Source organism: Labrus bergylta, chromosome 15 (assembly GCF_963930695.1).
Source record: "Labrus bergylta chromosome 15, fLabBer1.1, whole genome shotgun sequence".
NCBI classification, from domain to species: domain Eukaryota; kingdom Metazoa; phylum Chordata; class Actinopteri; order Labriformes; family Labridae; genus Labrus; species Labrus bergylta.
Window position 1 is genome coordinate 7,132,827 of NC_089209.1, and position 25,157 is coordinate 7,157,983.

The 25,157-nt window shown below is 40.6% G+C and overlaps 1 protein-coding gene across 1 annotated transcript in view; it reads right to left on the reverse strand.

The window, feature by feature from the left end:
• nudt14 (nudix (nucleoside diphosphate linked moiety X)-type motif 14) overlaps positions 1-25,157 on the reverse strand; it is a 26,698-nt gene continuing 1,541 nt past the window's right edge. Inside the window, exons 2-5 of the mRNA XM_020639925.3 lie at positions 12,262-12,305; positions 5,326-5,390; positions 3,248-3,554; positions 1-628 (exon numbers count right to left, since the gene is read on the reverse strand). Coding sequence (XP_020495581.2) covers positions 379-628; positions 3,248-3,554; positions 5,326-5,390; positions 12,262-12,305 — 666 coding nt within the window. The 3' untranslated portion in view covers positions 1-378. The remainder of the gene's footprint in view (positions 629-3,247; positions 3,555-5,325; positions 5,391-12,261; positions 12,306-25,157) is intronic.

Sequence of the window (25,157 nt, forward strand, 5' to 3'; positions counted from 1 at the left end):
TAAAAGCAGTGGAATATTCCTTTAATCGAGGGCAGGAGGATGAAATCAGTGATATGCAGCCATTTATAACAGATGGCACAGTAACTGAGAAAAATACAAAATAAACAAGAAGAGACAAAAAGTGCCAGTGACAACCAGCAATGGCAAATTGGTTTTGAGGGAAAATCTTAAGACCACATGATACTGAGAAGATAAACAGGACAAAAAGTAAAGTTAGCTGTTGGCAACAAGACAAGGGGCCCACCTTTCATCATGTACCAATGAGCATAAAAAAGGCAACACAGGATGAAGAGCGATAAAGGGGAGAGTGGATTATGTGCTGGGCCGGTGTTTGATTTGATTTGAATAAACCGTATAAAGATAGTTGATTAATACTAATTACACATTGGTAGAGATCTTGTACTTGGGAGACATGTTATTATGGAACCAGATGAAACTAAAAATGACGCCCATGGTTTTGGGTATACGCTCGTCGTACGCAAACGTCATGGCCTCGTGCAGCGGGACTTTGACCACCTCGATAAGCTCTCCCTCCCGAGGCTCACCTCCACCCGCGCTCACACAGTTGTCTTCAGACACCTCGGCGTAAAACATGGTCTGCTTTGAGCCCGTTACACCGACGCCTGACCTGGAGGGGGGAAAGGAGAATGAATTGAGATTGATATCTGCAGTTAAGAACGAAAAAGCTTCACATCCAATACTGTACATTTGAGAAATACATTTATTTCCTTTCATTAAACAAAACACAAACGCTTCTGTGTTTCAACTTCTTATTTCCATGAAGGTCCACTGGTGTAACTACATACTGTATGGTGCCCATCGAGTTGGGGGGGGAAAAGTAAAAAGAAATATTTGAAAGTGGTCCCTATTATTCATATTGGTCCAATATTTTAAAATGTCTTGCCCCCGGTTTGCATCACAGGCTTTTCTCTATAGATGTAACCTCTTTAGATAGATAGATAGATAGATAGATAGATAGATAGATAGATAGATAGATAGATAGATAGATACTTTATTGATCCCGAGGGAAATTTAAAGCATCCAGTAGCAGGTTACAAAGACGTGCATGACATGAAACATTTGTTACAAATTAAACCGCAAAATTGACGCCCCCCTCCCATACATATATATTAACCTGAAAAAAGATTTAAAGAATACCCCGAGATGAATCAAAACTTAAACTGTACAATTAAAAATAGATTTATACAAGAAATGTACATAACCCGTGCAGGGATAAAAATATATGTGTAATTTAAAGCAAGACCCTATAAACAGTTGAGGAAAAAATCTGAAACCTGAGTACAAAAAAAACAACAGTGTTAACCTTTTGAAGTTGTGTTGTTTATGTATGTACAGCAATGTTTAAAATAAAAAGGTTTAAAAAAAACCCAAACTGAGGTAAATCTGTGATATCTGAAACTTTCTTAGACTTGACAGAGCTCCTCCAAACTTACCGAAGACATAAAACTATGACTCAGACTCATCAGTAAACTGAATAATATCACTTTGAATAATTCCTGTTTTGTAGAAATGTTGTTAATGTTCCTCCAAAAAATTAAAATGAAAACATACTGCAGGAATCTACAATGCCTGATGTCTAAATTTAGCCAAGAGGTCCAAATAATAACTTATTTTTATAACACGATCAGAAGAACACAGTGAACACTTCATGTGGACAAAGAAACATTTAAAGCTCTTTCTTTGAGTGCTGCTAAAAGACCAAACGTTGCCTACTGTTAGGAAAAGACTTCCTCACACACCGTGCTTCTGTCAAATACCCCCTCATAGGGGTCATGGGGGTTAAGATGACACCTATGTATTTAATGGAAGCCGCCCACACATAACAATCATCATAGACAACACCAACAGAGGCGGAGGATGTGCTCCAGTCAAATCAAAAGCAGAGTTCTGAGAGTTATCAGTCATTGCTGTGCAGGTGTTGCTGTTTAATGAGGGACTGCGCTCCAGTGTTATTCTAGCAAAGACGGCTGGTTGCTGCAGTGAATTTCTCTGATCTACAGGCCGTCTCCATCTCCAACTTTAGTTACATTTTTTGGATCTTTTAACGAGAGGTAGAAACTCAGGGAAGACAGAGGGGGCGACTCACGACAGACAGATGCTCCAGGCACAACCAATAAGAAAAGGAAATAGAACTAATGTCTTTGGGGTTGTGCCATCTGCTGATGGCCACGCAGAAAAAACTCCTCCATCCTTGGTTCACCAAACTTTCAATACTTTCTGCATGACAACTGGTAATGTCCCTATTGGGCCCCCCCCCCATCGTGCCAAGTCTTTGTTAGACAAAGGAAACACAGTCACTTATAAGACCCAATCGTATCCATTAATCATGGAACTTGACTTCCATGACATCAGCAAAGAGGACACAGAGAGGAGAGGGGTGGTGGGCTCTCATTTCCTGACGATGCTCCATTTTTCTGTTTTCTTTTTTCTCTCTATAGTTCCTATTAGGATTGACTCGCACAAGTTTGCCAGTGACGCTAAATTCAACAGACAATTGGTGAAAAGAATCTTGTTCTTGAGAAAAATCTGTGTTCCAGTGTTTAGCACCAATACACCAAGTCAAATTCCTTGTATGTGTAAATGTACTTGGCAATAAAACCCGATTCTGTTTCTGATGCCTGGTTAATGAGAAATTGTACACATTTAGATAATATTTTCCAACAAGACGTTGGTGCATTGGTAAGCGCAGTCGCAGGATGGTTCCTGCTTGAGTTCCTGCTTGGACAGGGGCTCTTCTGTGTGATGTTTGCCTGAGGATGCGTGGGCTCTCTCCAGGTACTCTGGCTTCCTTACACAGTTCATAGACAAACTCGATAGATTACTTGATGACTCTTAACCGCCCATAGGTGTGAATGTGAGTGTGCCCGGCTGTTTGTCTCTGTATGTCAGCCTTGTGCTTGACTGGGGATTGGTCAATTTCAAAACTCTTGCGTGACAGATGTTTTTTTTTTTTTTTTTAAAGGGATGAATATTTGATGCAAAACTGAATGTTTGATGAGGTGATACTAAACTGGATAACAAGAAATGAATTGTTAAGGGACCACAAATATAAAGGAACTCAAAACAATTTAAAGCATTGCACAAAAAGATGTTTGTGTTGTGAGCTGACATCAATATAAGGTGAAGAAAAACAAAACATGAATGACCTGCATTCATTTTAATTAAAGATCATTTTCATTGACTTGGAGAAACAACGTCATTGCACAGAAGCATGCCGCCAGCTCACCTGTAGGAAGTAATCCTCTTCAGTTTGGAGGCAGGCACATCGTAGCCGCACTCCTCCAGCACCTCCTGACGGGCGATCTCCTCCAGGGACAGGTCAGGTTTGTCCACCAGGCCCGCACAAAGCTCGTAGGTGACCCCCGCTGAGGCCGGGGGCTGCTTAGAGGAGCTCTCCCCCTCTGAGGCTGACTGGCCCTCCTGAGACTCAGAGACCGGGGCTGCAGCTTCAGCTTCAGCTGCACCCTCCTCGTTTTTCTCAGCAGACTGAGGGGGCTGCGTCTTGGACTTTTCCCACTCACACATGTAAACAGCTGTAGGTGGAAAAGAGGACAATGACTGTTATACTGTGAGAGGATTAGAAGATACAAGTCAGTAATGTTAGTCAATTAAAGACACTTTAAAGTCAGCTTGCTGCCTCATAATGCACACAGCACTTTATATCCTTATTGTTATAATGATTAAATCCTCCAGTATTTACTGTAAGAACCTGGAGCCTTGCTTTAAAGTAGCTCTATCATGTCTGTTTTTTATTCTGTTTTTATTCTGTATTTGTGGTGTTTTTAAGAGTGGTATTAATGTGCCACCTTGTTTGATTGTGTTACTTTGTGTTTTAAATGGCTTGTCCACATGAGTCAAGGACACATTTCCTACTTTCCATACAAAAGTAGAACACAAAGTTTTTTCTATTCTATTCGAGAATTTTAGGTATTTTTTAGCACATTTTTTAAATATTTGTGAGGATGATTAACTTGACTGGAAACTCACTAAACTGACTTAAAAAATCCTCTAATACTGTAAGCCCAAAATGTAGGATCTGGACACTTTAACATGAGCTGATGTTTGAACCAAGCAGGAAATGTTTGGGAAAAACATCAAGCATGTTAGAGGGGGCGATGACTTCTATATCCTGCAGCGCTGCATGACCAGCTAATTCACACTCGTTTCCGCTCACCAGTATTTTCTCCTCCACTTTCACTTAGAATATGTCCTGTTACATAGAGCACTGATACAAAGGCATAAACCGTCATCATAGCGTTTGTTGCTTCGTCCTCTTTGATATGTTGTAAACATTGCACAGTCACTTCCACAGTGTCCTTTTTAGGCCTCATGTCCATCTAGCGTTTTTTTCTTAGCTCCAGCGTCTTCTTTACAATTGTTTTCAATGAGTAGAGAGCGTTCGCAGCAGAAAGCGGCCGCCTGGAGAAAAAGCGCAGCGCCCAGCGTCTTTTTTTTAGGAACGCTCTTTCAACTTTTCAGAAAGGCGCTGTTGACGTCACCGGCGCACTTTTCTAAATGTGTGATATTCCCTGTAGTTTTAGACGCCTACAGATCGTGTCTTGTACCCACATCCGCTTTGCTTCGTGTCCGATTGGGTAAAAACGATCTCAAGCAAACCAGGAAGATTTCAGGTGGCAGACTTTAGTGACATTTTCTTGAAATACTAAGCGGGTGCATTTGTGAAAAGGGCTGTAGTTTAATTAGTGATTGACATGTAATTTATACTTTAAGGACACTTAATAAAGAGCACTTCTACAAAGGCCAGAATAAGTCAACAAAGTTAAACTAAATGTGATATTTTCCACATAAGGTAATCACTTCTTCTGTGTGAAAACCACCTCCTTTAGGTCCCCTCTAAACATTTATTGTCTGATACCCATGAGCTGACAAGTTTATGCTACACCCCCGCTTATGAAAAAAAAAAAAAGTGATTGTTTTTTGCAGACAAACTGATTTCCTTGAGATAAAGAACCTTTTTTTTTCCCCAACAGTAATACGAAAGGAAATAAATATATCAATGGCCAGACTTCCTTGCATTTAGCACACAGTGGTGTGGCACAGTCCCTGGCGATTCCTAACAAAGGAGCTTAGGCCGCTTTGTAACGGGGCCTCTTGTCGTCTATTTCAGAGTCTGCATTGTTGCTAGGATCCAGTCGAGTAAACAGTGATTGTAAGGTTCTGCTGTTTCAAGTGAAAGTGCCCGAGGATATACTGTATAACAATCTAGATTTTTTTAAAAAACCAAACAAGGTTCCCCACATCAACATTTTGTTTTATGCTTTTGAATAATGGTGAAGTGCTTACCTGGACGAAACTGCTTGACGAGGACAAAACAGTGTAAGGTGGTGTTGAAGATCAGCACTGATACACTACGAGGAAAAAGAAAGAGAAGAAGAAGAGGTTGAGCTGACAATCACTTTGTCAAACAGTTCATCTTTTTGCTCACATGATCTATCACTAGTGTATTAATCTGCTCCAGCATATGGGAGAAACTGACTCCAGCACGTTTTTTTATTTAAACCACTCGTTATAGAGAAGGAGGGAGTTGAAGTCACAGGTTTTGTCCTCTCTTTGGGATGGTGGGACTCCAATGTTTTCACGTTTATTTTATCCAAAAACCTTTTATCAATCGTGAGGAATAAAAAAATCCCAACAGAGACAAGAAAACAAAATTAAAGGGATAGTTCTGTATTTTTGAAGTGGGCTTGTCAATAGAAAGTATATTAGCCACAGGAGATGTTGGTCAGCTCCGCCCCTCTACAGAGAAAACAGGCACAGAAGCTAGGCTATACATTGCAGCAGACGCCGGGTACCTTTGCTCCACGTTATTTCAATAATTGTCAAAAAAAACAACGTTGGGGTAAAAGCACGCTATATTGAAAAAATTCACAGTGCTTTTCTTTTCCGCTAGCAAGTCTCTTTGTTGTACAGTGGCACTACTTCGGCGCACCACACATACGTGTTCTTCCCCCAGCGGCCCCTGTGCAGTCTATCTTTCTATTGGACAATTTCAGCACATTCCAGGGAATGCAAAATAAAGTGCATGTGATTAAGTTGATTGTGTATGATTGACATTATTTACGCATGTCTGTCAGTGTGAATTTGATATGGACAAATAGTCACCAACTCCCAAAACAGTTGGAACATTGTACAGGTCCAGTTGGATGCAAAATGGTCATTAAAATGAAGCTTTAAAATGTAAATAAAGTTGAAATAAACAAAACAGAAATTAAAGCAGATCCAATGAATTTGGTAAACTCAATGAGTACGTATGCATGGCAAATCACGCAGGTTCAAAGAAACTGCTTACAATCCAGCCAGTGTATGATGCCTGTCAAAACACTCATGCCTGTTGTTTCATGCAAACACCCAGTCAGCATCCTGTATCAACATTAACACCATCCTATCTCCTAGCAACGCTGCAGAATGGCAGAAATATTTGCTCTCACATTTGGCACATCCTGGCTACGATACCTTGAAAACAGATTTTGTTTGGCAGGTGTGACGTGTGCCAAGAGTTTCTTATTAAGGCTCTTCGGCGTTTGCATTCTTGACTTCAAAGTATGGATATGATGACGAAAGGTTCGTTTAAATCAAATTTGAAATGTGTAAATAACTGATTACTTGAATTTCAATGCAGCTAAAAATAGGTCTGAAACTAAAATCCCCGTTAAATGAAATCCAGATTCAACAAAGACTCTGTGGATGGAGATGCAGGGGTCAAGTCTCATTCTTTACCATGATAATTGTATATCAAGAGGAAGTTCACACTGTGTGAGTGTGTATATAAGTGTGACTGCCACTGGAGACTGGAGGCCTGGGCTCAGTGTTGGGAAGGCGGATGTGTCTGAGGCGGCAGGAAGCCCTGCCCTGTCTTTCCCATGGTAAAAAGGGAACCGGTACATTGGTATTACATCGTGTTTCTGGCTGCAGCGCCCGGACTGATACGGATTTAATATCCGCTTACAATACAGATATTTAAAGTGAAAGTCTGATGCTTATTATTAGTAAATTATAGGATGTTAATGGGAATGGTAGATACAATATTACTAGGTGGCCCAGCCCTGACAAAAGCTTCTCACAGTGTTAAAATAAAAAGAGAGAGGTCCATATTGGGAGCCTCATATCTGGACCAAGCCAGTGCTTTCTTTTCACAAAGAAGCCATTTTCAATTGCTACCTACTTGAAGAAGGTAATAGAGTTGGCATTGCACTATTAAAGAAAGAGAAAAACAGAATTTATCAGATGGATAGCCACCAAATTCCTGCATGGAAATCCTTTAAATAATGGTATTTTCCTCCAAAACTCTTGAGCAGGTATATATACCAGACTGCAGGCAATCTAAGTGTGTTACCGATCATTGTAACAGTCCAGAGCTGCAAAGATTAAAGACGCTGGATTAGCACCACTTTAGACACAAGTAAGATAATGTGGTAGAGTTTTTATCCAAAAGTGGGACACACAGGCCCGAGGCATTGGAAGCTGTCCCCTGAGGCTGCTCTGGGTCATGTAGTGCTGTTCCACACCATTGCTGCTGTTCTGCAGCTTCCCGCTGAAAAAGAAATGCTCTAATGGTTTAACGGGGAAACGGGCTAAACGGACACTCAGGACTTTTTCATGCACCGTTAAGCTTTCTCAGCAGGGGTTCTGGCTGGACAGCAGGGGAAAAGTGGGTTATAGCAGACATCTGAGCAGCAGGGGTAAGGTGACTACTGGTGATAATATGTAGAGGATATCATCAGGAAAAACTCGGATATGTACTATAACTCAACATCAGACATAATGGAACTGAAGCAACCTTTCAATACAAGTTGGCCAACCCAATTTTTTGACTACTTAAAAAAATGTTTTTGTGTTTTCATTCTACACAAATACCCAATCAGTGCAATATATTTGATCTAAGGCTGTCAAATGTTTCTATAATTATCTTTTCAATACCCCTGTTTGAAACAATGCCATGCCATTTTTTTTATTATTGATCTACATGTATATTATCAGAAAGTACAAAAGCTCCAGACTTCAGCTGCAGTGGGAAAAAGAGAGAGCTCTGTCTGTCTTGCACAATCACCATGGCAATGTTTCAGTGCCAAAACGTAGCCAACTTATTTGTGCAATTTTGGCCACATGCAGAACTTTGCCAAAAACTTTTGTACTAAAAACAAGAACAATGAAGCAATATTGGGTGCCTCACACTTCTATTTTTGTTGGCATGGTAACAAAACAGGTATTGATATATATTTTATGTAGGTAGGTATCATGTTTTAGCGTAAAATTCTGGTGTTGTGACAACCTCACATTCTTCATGAAAATACAAACCCTGACAAGAAGACATCACCAGAACTTACAAGAGCTGAAATATACAGAATGAATTTGTCTCTCTGCTGCCTGTAGTCTCTCCAACTTCTTACCCTGACTAAGAATACTCGCCATCATTAAAAGCCACTTCCAGTAGTCTACCAGCTCCAGTAGACAAGCCGCCTCATAAACACAGAGGTGTCAAAAAAACAAAGCAACGGGACTAAGGCCATCAAGTCCACATGTGTTTTTTTGTAGATTTCGAGAAAGCTTGTGATCTTATCCCTGTATGGATTTTGGAGGATCTGCATTCTGAGCAGTTATTTTAGCTAAAAGTACTCAGTGACCAATATATTGTATCGTTGCATCCATGGCAGTGATATTGTTCTGTGGGCGTTATCAGGCTCTGACCTGCAGGTTAGGCTGGAGTGCTTGAAGGTCATAAGCTCCCTGGTCACAACATATGACCTTAAACAATTGATTTCCAATAAGTCCCCTCGTACTGAATTCTGTTCATCCAAATGACCGAGGTCAAACATCCTCAATGTGAGGGTAAGATGTGGTCAGATTGATTGGCCCGGGGTGCCGTCTGGGGTTAAGACAGTGCTGTGTCAAATGGTTGTGGTGAAAGGAAAGCTGAGTGTGAAGGTGAAGCTCCAAGTTTGGCATTAGAATCTCTACACTTATGGATAAAAAAGAGAAATTAAAAAAGAGGCAACAGGGCGGAATTTGATTTTAATATTCTACTGTCCCTGTTTGTATGACCAGGTGCAGGCGTCATGCCAAGAAAAGCATGCTGATGCATTGTGGGCACCTTGCCGGAGTGAACGCCGCTCATTGTGATGTCATATGTCACGGCTTGAATACGATACAAATCTTTTTTTTGTCAGGATTGATTAGTGATGAGATTTGATAATACTTTTTAAAAGCTTAGTGTTTTCTTATTTCTTTATAGACTCAACAGAAAAAGTATTTTCTTGAATGACTGACTGAAAAGTGTGTTGGGTTTTAAAAATGTGAAAAAAGGCCAAACTCGGACAAAATCGACTGGATTGAATTGGTCTGCCGGGCCTATGAGATATCAGTTCATGTTAATATTGAGCTAATATCAACGACATCTTCTCTTGTAATTGTGAGCTATAAAAATGCTCTAAAGAAGGCGTTGTGCCAGAAACGTGGAAGCGTTTGTTTATTGTGATGTGAGCCAAATCAACGAGTGAAATCAAGTCTGACATGAATGGTGAAGACTTGTGAGGACGATGTTTTCGTGTTCTTTTGCAGAATGTCCCTGAAATGGATGGCCATTTTTCTCTTCTGCATGAACTTAGTTAATTCTAGTAGAGGAGCTGGTCTTGCTTTTTGTCCTTGTTTGTTGTATTGTACTGAGTTTAAGTGTGTATGACTGCATGTGTGTTGGGCCCCAGGAAGAAACGCCAATGTATACAAATTTTACTAGTGCACCTTAAATGTGACAAGAAGTGCCTTTCTTGGGTAAAAAAATGTTATGCACACTTAGACAAAATCGCAAAACAATCCTGGGTTCATTGAATACACGTTTGGCAGAACTTCCCCCTTGGGCAGATTTTGGCGTTCCCGTGGGCTTCGTTCTTTAAAAAGTACAGGTTTGAGGTTTACTGCCTTTCTCTCAGTGGAACTATTTTTCACAGGGCCCTCTCTTTGGGGGTCAGGAGAGGAGGAAAGGAGGAAACAAATGACCCAAGACTTCCCTAAAGGTATTATGGTACCCTGGGCAAAACAGGAAGAAGGAACTGTGAGGTTTTGACACAAACGTGTGATATTTCTCTTCCAGTGCCCCCTGTGAAGCTCGCACATTTACAGCCATGCAAAGTACAATAACAGAGGGTCACTTCTAAAAAAAAACAAACAAAAGAAAACAAGGTCTATTTTGGTTTTTACCACACTAGATAGTATTTTATCACTTAAAGATACAGAAGAGCTCAGTACACAGAATAACTGAAGAAGAGCCGCTAATGAAGGCTACAAATGTGAGCGAGGAAAAACTAACTCATCTTGTTTTTACCTGGACTCCTTTCATAATACACACAGCTTTAGTTTATTATTCACAGTGCAACAGCTCCCAAAAACAATTAACATTTGCTGAATGTGTTTCCATTCAGCGAGTAAAAAAGGTCAAAATCATGAGATATGAGATTTACAGTAAGTGGGTCACGATCAAGATCCTTAGCAGTCCAATCAGCATATTCATCCTGGCTTGCTGATCCCTGGGTTGTAGATCAGATAAATACTTTAGCAACAAGCTCTTTAGATTGCAAAATGTCTTCTCACACGAAGACGAACATGCATTTCAAAGCTCGTTCTCTGGCAGACGTTCTTAAGTATTGAAATCTTGGTGATGCGAACTAAACTCTTCTCTGTTTCAGATCACTGTTTCTAACCGAGTGTGAGTGAGCCTGTTCTGGAGGAAGAAACGCTTCAACAGTTCAAGCTGTACCGCGTGTGTGTCTTAGTGTGTGTGTGTGTGTGTGTGTGTGTGTGTGTGTGTGTGTGTGTGTCTGTGTGTGTGTGTGTGTGTTTCTGTAAGTGTGTGTGTGTGTGTGTGTGTGTGTGTGTGTGTGTGTGTGTGTTTCTGCATATGTGTGTGTGTGTTTCTGTAAGTGTGTGTGTGTGTCTGTGTGTGTCTGCATGTGTGTGTGTGTTTCTGTAAGTGTGTGTGTGTGTGTGTGTGTGTGTGTGTGTGTGTGTCTGCATGTGTTTTTCTTTAAGTGTGTGTGTGTGTGTGTGTGTGTGTGTTTCTGTAAGTGTGTGTGTGTGCGTGTCTGCATGTGTGTGTGTTTCTGTAAGTGTGTGTGTGTGTGCGTGTGTCTGCATGTGTGTGTGTGTTTCTGTAAGTGTGTGTGTGTGTGTGTGTGTGTTTCTGTAAGTGTGTGTGTGTGCATGTGTGTGTCTGAGAGTGTGTGTGTGTTTGCATGTTTCTTTAAGTGTGTGTGTGCGTGTATGTATTTGTCTGAGAGTGTGTGTGTGTGTTTCTGTAAGTGTGTGTGTTTTTCTGTAAGTGTGTGTGTGTGTGTGTTTCTGTAAGTGTGTGTGTGTTTCTGTAAGTGTGTGTGTGCGTGCATGTATGTGTCTGAGAGTGTGTGTGTGTTTGCATGTTTCTTTAAGTGTGTGTGTGTGTGTGTGTGTGTGTGTGTGTGTGTGTGTTTCTGTAAGTCTGTGTGTGTGTGTTTCTGTAAGTGTGTGTGTGTGTGCGTGTGTCTACATGTGTGTGTGTTTTTCTGTAAGTGTGTGTGTGTGTTTGCATGTTTCTTTAAGTGTGTGTGTGTGTGTGTGTGTGTGTGTGTGTGTGTTTCTGTAAGTGTGTGTGTGTGCGTGTGTCTGCATGTGTGTGTGTGTGTGTGTGTGTTTCTGTAAGTGTGTGTGTGTGTTTGCATGTTTCTTTAAGTGTGTGTGTGCGTGTATGTGTTTGTCTGAGAGTGTGTGTGTGTGTTTCTGTAAGTGTGTGTGTGTTTCTGTAAGTGTGTGCGTGCATGTGTTTGTCTGACAGTGTGTGTGAGCGCAAGTCTGCAAGTGTGTGTGTGTGTGTGTGTGTGTGTGTGTCTTTAAATTTAGGTGTGTGTGTGTGTGTGTCTTTAAATTTAGGTGTGTGTGTGTGTGTGTGTGTGTGTGTGTGTGTGTGTGTGTCTTTAAATTTAGGTGTGTGTGTGTGTGTGTGCATGCGTGCAGGCGGTTGGGTGTGTGTGCGTGCGTCCGAGCGAGGGGCCTTAGCTCTGTGATTTATCACAATTTCACGATTATCGCAAAAGTCTGAATTTATCGCAATAAATAAGAAAAATAAAGACGTATAAGAGGACTAAAGAACTAAACTACAGCCCGCTATCACAATATTGAACAACGTTATCACACACTGCATGTTTCTCATGTCGTGGAGAACTTCCATCAAACATCGGAGTATGAAATGTGTTTTACCTGTCGTGGGTTCTCATGAAGTCCCAGGATTTCTTTGTGCCATTCTGTGAAGGAAGAACACAAAAACAACCCGATGAGTAAACACAAAAAGAGTGACATCGTTTGAACCATGAAAACGCTGCGGTTTGACAACTGAGAGAAACAAATGTTGATACATTAGGTGAGCATTGTTTTTGCATTTAAGGGTCCCACTTCTCAATCCCTTAACAGAACATCACCTCACTTTGAAATTGTTTCATCTCGTCACGGCAGAGAACATAAACGGCTCGTCAACAGATGCCTGCTTGAGCACGTAGCAGTAAAATGAAAAACCCCACCCGACGAAAACATCCACAGGTGGAAAGCCAAAAGCACTTTGACTGCACGAAACATGACAATGCAGAAGTTCATGAACCTCAGCAGAGAATAGGTCAACTATACATCACTTCAGAAGTTATAATGTAGGTGTTCTGTGCACATATAGTGTGTGTGTGTGTGTGTGTGTGGTGTTCCCTGTCAAATATATAACCTCTAATAATGTGTTTGATTGGGAAGCAGGCGAAAACATTTAGCTTCTTTGTAAATGGAAACATAGAAGAACGTCTTAGGAGTTTTTTGTCACGTTAATATTCCGCTTTTTTTTTTTTTTTACCAACTTGTTGTCGGACATCATTGGCTACTTTGGGTGATATTTGAAAGTCTTGAGCAGTGGTTGTACAGGATGTCCAGTCGACGTACTTGTGGAATGAAAACACACATTTGGGCTTCAAAAGCCTGACTGATTTGTTGGGAGAGATTCCTGATGACTAAACCATTAAACATGTCCTGGAGTTGTTTCGACTTTAAGTGATTGAAGCTCTGGTTGTGTTTATATGCCCTGTGGTCAAATCACCACCGTCCTCATCATCGCATCAACAGGCTCTGCAGCTGAACACTCCTTCAGTAACTTTCCAGCAGAGAATTTGCATAAGAAACTGGCGAGGCTGGTGTGTGTGTCTGTGTGTGTTTGTACAGGTGTGTAAAGAGGTTGTTGGAAATATGTTGGCATGCAGCGATTTTTAATGTGTGGACAGTGAGACACACACACACACACACACACACACACACACACACACACACACACACACACACACACACACTGTCTGACTGTAGGCTCAGCACTTTGCGAGTGTAAAGGTACAATGAGGCAACCATCTTGATAGTCTAGTTTGGGGTTATTTCATTCATGGCAGGTGAAGCGAGAAAACTCTTTAAAGGTCAGGATGCCAAACTTTTGTAAGGGAATTTCAAATTATACTAAATTCATTGCTTCATTTCACTTTACTTCACTGATGTAAAATACAAATAAAATGGCTACAGAAATCTTAATTATACGGTAAAAAGGACTTTACAAAGGTCAGTATGTGCTGACCTTTGCTGACTGTGTGTCGCGGTCGTGTAGCTGCAGATCTGACGGGACAAACGGACACACAGCGTGCAGATGAAGAGCAGCATGCATATAAATAAAACACCTTTTTGCACTTTTGTGCAGTGCTGCAGAAAGTTCTTTAAGGGCGTAAAAAATGTGAAATAATCATAAAATAATACATCTTTATTTTTCTTTTACAACTTCATTTACACCCAGCAGTGCTCTCTCTTGAAAGCACGACAAAACACTGTGCAGTTTGACATCATGTCTGTCTGGCTTCTGCAAGAACATAAAAGAACAACTTAGCGGCAGAGGTCAAGTAAAAGCTGTGAGTGATCTGTCCATTTTATGTTTAACAGACTGGTCGAGAACAAGCTGCACAGTGCACCGCTACAGGCCTAAACTATACAGATCACACACCAGCGACTCGATTTCAACTGCCATCAATGAAATGCTTGATCAGTTCTCTTAAGAGCATGACATGGGGAGAGCCGGCAACATAAAAAAAAAAATCCATGGAGAACATGAGAGTGCACAGTTCAGGCTGCTCAGCACATGCAGCTCAGTGAGGGTTCACTGTCACAGCTGAGGGTGGAGTGATGCTTTTGCAAGGAGTTCACAGATGGTTGAGCAGATTGCGATAACAAGTGAGCCCGTTTATATTTATTTAATTTTGTTTTACCAATTTAAGAAAACCTGATGCTGCCTGACACATGACTGATTCTCATCCTCACGGTGAAAATCTGGTTATTCAATCCAGGCACCAGATCAGTACCAGGACTGAAAAAGTTGGATCGCTGCGTCACTACAAACGACTCCTGCTCGAGTAACAATCTGTACAAAGTACAAACCAGCCCAGATGTCTGAACAGAGCTGAGCCATAAACTTATCATGTATTTCTCTCCCCATTACATGCTGTATAAATATGGTAAAGTTGGCCTACATTCGCTATGCCTGAGGAAACATGGCCTTGATTCAAATTTAGGCTACACCTCCTCTCCACCCACGAGTTCTCCCAGATGCAGCGATGACAGCTTTACTAGAACAGTCCTATTGCAGCTCCGATCGATGTGCCTTCTCCTGTGCAGATGTAGTAGTGCAGCTTTAGCAACCACCTAAGAAATGGGTGGAAATTCAATCTCCAATCTAATTGTACTGATAGAGTGAGACATAATAAAAGCACTGTTGTGGCAACAGGACTTGACTTAGGATGTGCCGCTGCGCCAGAGAGGAACTTAAAGCTGCAATAAGAACACTTAAGATTTCTATCTAAAGGGAACTCACTCATTTGACAGTTTCAAAAGTGTTGGGGAGGTTGATTTTTTTCTTTAGATTAAAAGAAATCTGAGAAAAGTAAGCTGAGTGATATAGCAAGATACACATCACAACGTGTTTCTATGTTGACCAATATTAATATTATCCACACTTTGTTAAAGCTGCCATTTTGAAGATAATCCTTTAAATAACAAATTCCTCAAGAACTGGAACAATATTATACAGCTTGTATACACGTAAGTTATTTACTGTATCACATATTTGAAATCTGAATTCCTGTTTATAGTAAAGATAATTAATACCACAAAAAGAATGCCAAATAAAGAAGTTGCAAAGTTAAAATCATTGTTTCTCTGAAACTCTTGAGCGGACACAAGATTTCAGGAGAGCCGGTTTCTACTGGCAACCAAAATATCTGTATCGTTGTTAGAGCCCGACTGATTAATCTGCCAAGCGATAATATCGACCGATATTAGCTTATCCAATGACTATCGGTATCGGCTTCTTTTAATCGATCGCAGAAATGCACTAATATTACTAGATTTATTGACCAGTCAAATAGCATTTCATTTGGGTATCTGTATTTGTATTTCACCAGCAGTTCTCTTTCTGGCTGTCACAAGCAGAGTGCGCTGTATGGATTACAACAAGCATTATCACCCTGCAGAGTGACTAGCGCAATTAATGTGTATATCTAAATCTATCTATCTGTAAAGATCGAACAAAGTTAGAAGAAAGATATCGGCCGATTTATCGTTATCTGATTTTTTTTAATCTCCCCAATATTGATATTGGTATTGGCGCTTAGGTCGTGCCCAATGCACAGAGGCTTAAGTCCTCCAGGTGGGCGGCCCGACCCGAGCAGGCTCGAGTCCGACCTGCGGCCTCTTTCCCACATGTCATTCTCTACTCTCTCTCACTGATTTCTTCTACTACCAGACAAGTCTGTCATCCATTCAATTTACTGATTTATTGGTGTCTAATTAACCAAGATATTTCTATTAATACCTCTATGACAGTGGGACAATAGAATATTGAAGAATAACAACCAAGCCTGTATTCACACCCTCATTCATTCATGAAGACATCCTCTGAATCATACTAAGAGAACAGCTCCCAAAGAGGAGCATTAGTGTAGAATCATCTAAAAATATACATCCAGCTTACAATGTCCCTTAAATCATCTCAACAGTCAAGCGACGGGTGCATGACCTAACAAGTCAGGGCCACAGGGCCTCAATGTGAAGCCAAGCTAGCATAATGCTGTTCATGCATCATTAACTATCATGTTGTGGTGTGAAATGAGAGCAGGGAGCTAAAGTTTGTGCTGGTTTAGTGATGGTGTTGCTGTGGCACAGTTTTAAACTGAGGAAAGATACTCTGTTACGACAATCCTCATTTATCTCTACAAGCACCCGGATGGAATGGAAAACAAATGATTGCATTAATTTAGTCACAACGGATCTGTTCACGTTGAGTACATTGATTTTAATGTTTGTGTTTGTGTGTCAATGTATCAATGCACAATCAAATAAATCTGAAATAGTACCTAAATATTAAGCAGAGTGTATAAATTTGATCAATAATCTTTGGTCAAAGCTAACTGCTAGCTTCAATAAAAGCTTCAATAAAAAATTATGTTTAAGCTTTTCCAAACTGAAAATGTGCTGTTTGTCTTTCTCTTTATTCTCCATAAAAAATATTTCCATTTTAAGTTTAAAAGGTCAATAAATCTCACACTGCAGGCTCACACTGGCGCCATTTATACACTAAGCCATAAAGACCTAAAGACAGAGGCGATAGCACCAGTCATCTTTCTCCGGACGTCAGCCATTAGGAAGGCGTTGACATCATCTGAACCCCTCACGGTGGAGTCATGTCTGGAAAGACGCACTGCTCACGCTGCTGCAGATGATCTACGAGTGTAATTGCTCGCACAAAAACCTGTCATGTCAACAAAAGTGTCTTACACGCCATCATTCCTCCTTGAGGCCAAGCCTTGCCGCGCCCTGCTCGCTGTTCCTCAGACAAAGCAAAACTGATGTGTGTGTGTGATACATCGCTTGTCGTGACTGAGTCGGAGATGCACACAAAACGTATGGTTCAGGGCATTTTTATTGTCGATGAACCTATAACAGCTCAATTGTTGGGTCTTAACAAGGATGTGGATTACATGTATTACAAAGAATCTGTCCTGCCCATGAACCAAATCCAAATTATGAGATACTTGGTCAAACTGATGTCTATAGTTTTTCACATAACACTTATTTTACACTGCATCTGACTTTGCTAAGAATATAAAGATACTAGATCATTTTAGAGCTCTACAATAACATATTGGAAACACAATCATTGGAACATGTTCTTAAAAACAGAAAGCAAAGTCCACATTTTCTCATCCATTTTTTTAACATTAACTTCGTTATTGATTTAAGAAAAAGAATTCTGAATAGAGGCAGACAAATTCTAAACATTTTCAGGCAGAGTGCCTCTGAAATCTTCCTGAATTACTTTTACACAAATGCACCTCAAAGCAGGAGACTATCCCTGTTGGATTGGAGGGTCGGGGGTCTCAAGAGGAAGGACATGACGTAAAAAGAACGACTGAAGCAACAGAGTCTGTCAATTTTATGTCATCTTATTCACCTCATTACTATCATCCACTTCAATTTTCCTAATCTTATTTTGCTGTGTTCTTACATCCTCTCACCCCGACATCATACGCAAAATTTACTATGATGACGGATGGGAAAATTCCTGTTAAAGTTGAAGTGAAAAATGCACCTCATCCCAAATAGGTCAGGACGTTTTCAGGAGTTTTGTGCATATGCAAATAAGGCTCAATCTTGATCCCAATCTTAACATTTTGGGGTTTGAAAAGTAAGAGGCATCATCATCTGCATAAAAGGGTAATCACATGTTGACTATTATGTTTACTAATTCAAAAGCCTGTTGCATCTTGCAAGATCACATCAAAATATCGACACCCTATTGTCTGGAGGACTTTTGTGACCACCAAAAGCTTTAGCTCCAGTATCAATGCAGCAGCGCTTTATGAGTTTCAGAGCTGAAACAACCTTCAGTTCTGAAAAAACAATAACAGGGGATACTTCATGTGTCTGTCACCATAAAAGCTAGCTAAAAAAAACACATCCCTTTCCTCATGGTGAGACTATTACCTGCTGCATTCACACATCGGCTCACCCTAACTTTACACGGTCACATTACTAACAGGTTGGTAGGAAATAGTCTGCTTATGGTCAGGGTGAACAGAATCTGCCGTTTCATGCTTTCATATGAACCCCATTCAGACCATGTCTCACAATTTCCAAGAGTGTATCTCAAGTGTGAAAAATTTAAAGTGATTCCAGGGAGGGAAAACGAGTCACAACAATGCATTTCCAACAGGAAGCTGCAAATTGAGGAAATGTGGTCTTTATTTTGAAAAGCGCCAGGACAAACAATACTATTAATGAGTTATTGTCTAGTTTTTTTTTTTTAAAGTAATCATATAATAATCATGTATGGCAATGCAATTGTTAAAATCCTAAATATGACAGGTTTCTTTTCAGTAACCACATACTGTACAAGGTAAAACTACTTAGCATGAATGTGTCATCACGCACACACAAGCGCACACACAAACTCCCTCTTCAGTGTCCTGTCGCCACTCACAGATGGTGGGGTTCCCCTCATTACTCGGGCCACTTGCTGAGAGAAGGGGGGCGGGGACAGCATGAATGGCCCAGGGGAGACGGAAAATCATGGCCGACATGGATTACGACAGGGAGATTAGCCCACGGGGAGAGAGAGCGAGGGACATAGACAGAAACAGAAAGAGAGAGAGAGAGAGAGAGAGAGGAAAGGCAGCAGGAACAGACTACATAGAACCTTGAAATTAATGTGGTCCCTCTGGCTTTGGGCATCAGAAGTGACAGACTCCTGTGTGAATGGCTATTGTAGTGAGCCATGTATGGTCTTGATCTTTTTGGTGCTTAAAATCTAATAACCATCACACACACATACACACCCACTGTGCTCACTACACATTAAATCCAGCAGCTGCAGTAGAAAGAAAAAAATCAAATACCGTCCTCAAGTACAAAAGCACTACTCGAATCTCAACATGTGCTCTCCAGTTTTTTGTTTTTTTTCAGGTTTCCTTTAGTCTTCAAATCAAAATTATAACGAGTGAACTAATTATGAGCAGAGTTTTTTAAAAAGACAATGATAAAAGAATCTGCACCTGCATGAAGCCACAGACCAGAATTACGGGTCTGCGGCATTAAAACCTGCTCTGTGGTTCCTATAGCCTCGAGTGCCAAACGCAGTGTCAAGGACGAACTCTCTTCAAGAATATACCCATGTGACTGTGCCCTCAAGCTTAGTCCACAGAAAGCATGTGAGTCTCAAATCAAATCAAGTCACTTTACATGTTACTGTACCTTCCGTGCGAACTCACCCTGAGATATCACTACTCTAAGGAAAAGACCACAGCAAATTTCTGTTTTAACTGTGCTTAAATAAATACAGATGGCAAAATGGCAAAAACAAAAAACAATGTAGCATGTAGGGATGTTCCTCGTGGCTAATTTCAAATTAAATTCAGACTAGTCAACTACTCTTAAGTAAAGGAAACCCTCAGACAACAGACAACATGACTAAACACATTTGGTTTGCCATGTGTAGCATGCTAGCACAGCCAACATTCGGTCCTCCTTGCAGGTTGACATCTACGTGTGCTCAATGTAACATATTACTCAGGTTGAGTGATTATTTGCCAGTTTAATGTGGCCTATAAACATCTTAATTTAAATTTTTCTAGATCAAATTACTGCCAAACTGCATTGCTTCTTCTATACATTTACGTTGCTTGTTTACATCCATGTAGTAGAGCATATTGGCAGGAGGAGGAATCTCACTACGGTGCTGTTGAGGACCTGCGTAAAAAAATGTAGAAAAGGCTTGCGTTGGCTTTAGCATGCTTACATTTGCTGATAAGTAATGAACACTAAGTATATGATGAAGATCGCTCCCTTCACTTCATCTCTATGTCACCCAACGCCCGCGATTTAGTCTTTAGTAACTCTGGTTCTTAGGCAGCAGCCAATTTTAAACAAGAGTATGATGGACAAAATCTCCAAACCCATCGCCTATCACCACTCATCATCAGAGTACGATATAGCCTGTGGGGTTGCCGGCCAAATTTTCAGGGCTTCTTGTGTTGCCGGCTGGTGGTGATGGAGGACTTCCTTTTCCTTTCATGTCATTGTCTACAGCTCGATTGGGCCAACAAGTTTCCAATCGCAACAATGGACATGAGAATTGAGTTGGAGTAGAGTGTCGGTGTACAAGCCCTTTTTTTTTTCCAGTACGTGCACATATCAGTTTATAGATTGATCGAAGCTAATTGTGGTCAGATAACCCCTGATAGGTTCCAATTACAGCAAAATGCAATCCGCCTTGTGTGCTCTGCTGTTCTCCTGGATACAGCCAATGAATGGTACTCTGCGATGCTATGTGACGATACTACGCAGACTACAAAATGGTATCAAGAACACTTCCAACACTTCTGCATTCTTGTACCAAATCTGAAGAGATTACGCAGGACAAACATGTTGACACAGTTAACCAGTACCTTTAGTATCAAACTGTGGTCTTGCCCTACATCATTAGTTGTAAAAGAAGCAGACAATCGTCTTTCTATTCATTCATTCAAAATATTAGTGTCGTTTTCCTGCCATCATTCAAGCTCCGGGCCTAAAAACAACTATTCATGCAAGAAAAGGAGTCTTTAGATTATAATGGTTTTGATATTCATTGAAACCCAAGCTGCAGACACCAGGGCTGTAAGCTACACCAGATAAGTAATTCCAGATGAATAATTCAAAATCATCATAATGAATAAATGGGAGGTAATTATCCTGCTCTAAGTAGCAACTCATGATTCAACACAAGCACTCGGCCACAGACATGAGAGGGGTTTCCCGGAGTCAACGAGGGACAGTCACCTGCTTTGTAGAGAGCGAGGTGAGAAAGACGAGACAAAACACCCACAAACACTGTTGATGAAGAGAGCCTCGCACTCATGACATGATCTACTTTTAGAGTGTGTGTCGGTGTGTGTGAATGGGTAAGTGACCAGTGGCTGGGCTGCAGATGTACTGAGGAACATAAAAGGTTTTTTTTTGGGGAGAGATGCTCCCCGAGTGTGACTGAAAAGGCCTTTGTGGGGGGGCGAGCTGCACGGGAGAGACGGTGAGGATGAAAGGGGGGTCGGGGGGGGGGGACACGACGGAGAGAGGCAGTCCACCATCTTCTCTTTTGTTGTCCATCTGCTGTCTTAGCCGTTCCGCCGTTCTCTTGACAAGCTTAACCCCCCTACCCTCCCCTCTCCTCTCTGCTGTCACAGGTGTGAACCCAAACTAAGAAAAGAAAAAAAAACTCCTCACTGAGCTCGCCTTTCCATGAGTGCTTTTTTTTTTTGGCTATCTGATTCAATTGAAAGCAAAACTACAAAAGAGCCCCTTCAATCGTTCATGTACATTAAGAGCCGTTTTTTTTCAAACTTTAAATTTTCCATATGTGCCACCTGTCAGCTGCACTTCAGACTACTTTCTTGTCATTTCATGGGACCCTGGGGGACGAGGGGAAAAATAGAATCCCAAAACTTTTAATCATATTCAACATTGAAATTGATATCTTAATAAATATTTTATAATGCTCATAATGATGCCATGTGTGCGGATATTCTTATTGTCTAAACCCTTAATTGGACGGTTCATTAATTGGACGGTTCATTAATTGGACGGTTCATTAATTGGACGGTTCATTAATTAGACGGTTCATTTTCAACCGTTAGTAAACGGCAAATGTTTAACTTCAAGTTCTAAAGTTTAAGTTTGAGTCAATTTTTAAGGAAAGTTTATAAAAACTGGTGAAAACAATGAAGCATGTTTGTTAATAGAATAATTGTCTCTGCAATGTTCTTTGTGTAAAACAGGATGTCTCGATAAGGCTGCTTGTGGTATCAATTTCTGCAGAAAAACTACAGAATCTGTAGGCCTGGGAAGGGTTTTGGTACCTTGTCTCTTCTGGTTCCTGTTAAGGTGTTTGTAGTCTGAGTATTGTTTGACTAAACATGTATCAACACTAGGGGTGGGAGGGTATCGATGTGGCAATATATTGTGGTCCTGACTTCTGTAATCCGATTATCAATGCAGACAGCAGAATTAAAGGAGAAGAAGACAGGGAGCATGATGGCCTCGGTGTTAGTTCCATGTATAGAGGCTAAAGTTCTCCAAGCAGGCGGCCTGGGTTCTAGTCCTTCCTTTGGCTCCTCTCCCAGATGTCATTCCCCACTCTGTCTGAAAACTTCCTAATCGATCCACTGTCATATCAAATAAAGGTAAAACCCTAAAAATACATCTTTAAAACAGGAAGAAGACAGGGCAGCGGCTTTGTGGTTAGGCTTTTTTCGCCACATGTACGGAAGCTTTCAGCCGGTCGAGTATGAGTTCGACCGGTGGCTCTTTTGCGGTATGTCATTCCACACTCTCTCTCTCTCTCTCTGCCCTTAATTCAGTTTCTATCCACTGTCCTGTCTCTCTAAAAATTAGAAGAAGACAGCGGGATAATGTCAGACAGCGATGAAAAGAAGTTTAGAGATGAGCTAACTACTTTCAAATCCAAGACGTTAGGCAGACAAAGCTATTCCATCACAATGAAGCTGAGACCATAGAAAAAGTTGACAAAGCACTCGAGTTTGCACAGAGTTTCACTAACCTGCAATGGGAGGACTTCACGGTCACACAGTCCTACATGACTAACACTGCACATTTTATTCACCAGAGTGGGAAAAGCACTCGTCATATAGAATGAGTTTTGAGGCTGTAGGGAGGAATGAAAGCTGCCTGAAAAAGATCCACTGTTCGATAGCAGAGAAGTGCAGAATCGGTGATATTACACCACTACTCACATCATTTGCAATGTGAAGAAAGAGGGAAACATGTTTTGATACTCACAACAAAAAAGTAATCTAAAATTACGGGATAAAATATTTCTTTCTGAGCTCATCAACTTATAGGTGTCAAGACAAGCACCCAAGATGTGCAAGTGGTTCTGCACATGAGCAGAATCAATCAAGACCGGTAAAGAACATCACTGACAGACTATTTTTTCAAATCATTGCTTTGGTTAGAAGGAAAACACCCCTTTTTAAAAAAACATATAACTTCAGTTCATTCATAATTTATTTTTATCCCTCGGTTTCGGCCGCAACCTTCCCGGTGTTACTGTCTGAGTGAGTGACATAATGCACACAAAATGATGATTTTTGTCTTGGTCTTGACTCGGTCTCGATCCCTAAATATCTTGGGTCTTGTCTCGGTTTAGGAGCACTCTGGTCTCGGGGATGTCTTCGTCTGGTCTTGACAACAACACTGTAGCACTATTCGATATAACTCCTTTTTGTAGAGAAAACGAGGCAAATATGAAAGTAGCTCTTTCAGGTACAGCCGTATACAGGTTGACATAAAAACAACGTATTTAAAAACACGTTTTTATGTGTTTGAAAAAGTGTACGCATAAAATGTTTACAGGTTAAACAAGGCGGTTATGTCTGTCAAATTCTAAAATTCTTTAAAGTTATGTGTTCTTTTACACTCATATGTTTCCCAGCTCTTTAGTTCTGTAATTTAAATGTAAAGACAAAAACGTGTAAAAAAATGTCAACATAGTTTTTCTCAGATTCTGTGAAACTGACACTAAATTGCAGCAAATAAATAAATGAAATCGGCCTCTTTACCTTCATATGGGCAAATTATGTCCTTCAGCTAATAAGATATCTTGGTGTATCATTATATATTCTCCTGCAATACTGTGTATAAATGATCTGTGATATTATCATTATCACGGGCCAACATGTATCGCATATCTCCCCCCCCCCCCCCAATCAACAGGCTTTAGTGAAGGAGGACAGTCCATGTAGAGGACACAAGGGCAGAAAATAAAGTACAAAATAAAGTAAATAACATCTCTTATCATTGTTTACGGTGTAATTTATGCAGGTGTCTATACACATTCTGTATTTGAAAAGGTCTGAGGTTTACCTTGATACCTCTTTAGCATCACTGTCACTATGCAGATTTCTCACAACAAACTGCACTGGATATTTGGAAGCCTAAAAATAAAAGCATGCTGGACTGCAGCCTATGTTTGGGTGAGAAAGCGTTTCTCACTTTGAAAGAGACCATCAGGAGACGCAGGCATCACACTTTTTTTCAAGCCAACAAATAGTGATGTAGTCGTGCTTCAGGATCCCAATCTCCTGTGACTTCTGTTTTCTAGTAGCAGGTATAATATTGAGCATGCAATGCAAAGCACTGAGGCAGATGTTATACGACATGACAACTTCTGAACTCCTGAAATATAATGAAAAGCTAACGAGATGTCAGTCAAAGACGATCCAATCAGCACACCTAGTTTGCTACAATGACCTGTAAAGGCAGCTATGGGATGGGATGCAAAGGATGGATGGATAGATGGGTGCATGAGTGGATGGAGACTATACCTACACCAACAAGCAGAAAGAACTTGTCGGTGTTGGTGTGCCAAAGTGGGTACAGGCCTATAATTTACAATACACCGTCCAATTGTATGTAAGAGGGAAGATGTCAATTTCAGGCTTGAATATGAAGCTTTAACTATTAAAAAGAGTTTAATTAATGTGCCCATTTCCAAAGACGATAAACAATTGGCTGTTTGTAGATGTATACAAAACAAAGCCCTGTGGATCTACACATATATTTATCTTATCCACTAAACATAAAAGGGAAAAAGGAAACAGTAATATCATGTAACCAATAAAAGTTTTTCTGTCCAGTGTCCAGGTACAATTGCAAACGAGTGACCTTTTTTGACTTATTCCCATGAGGCCAGAAGTTGCTATGCCATTACACCTGGACCCACTATAAACAAAACGAATGCATCTCACAGCAGAAACACTACATCTAACAATGACATTAATGAGTATTAGTATCGAGATGCATCTGTATACTACACCACCTTCGAGAGGGCGATAAATCATGCAAAAATAATTTACCCTTTATTAATCCCGGGAGGGGAAATTCAATTTGACACTCTGTCTAATGAACATGAACACACACAAAGGCCGAAATACTCACACATGCACAAACAGGATCCTATGGACATGCATTAAAGGAGAGGTCTCAGA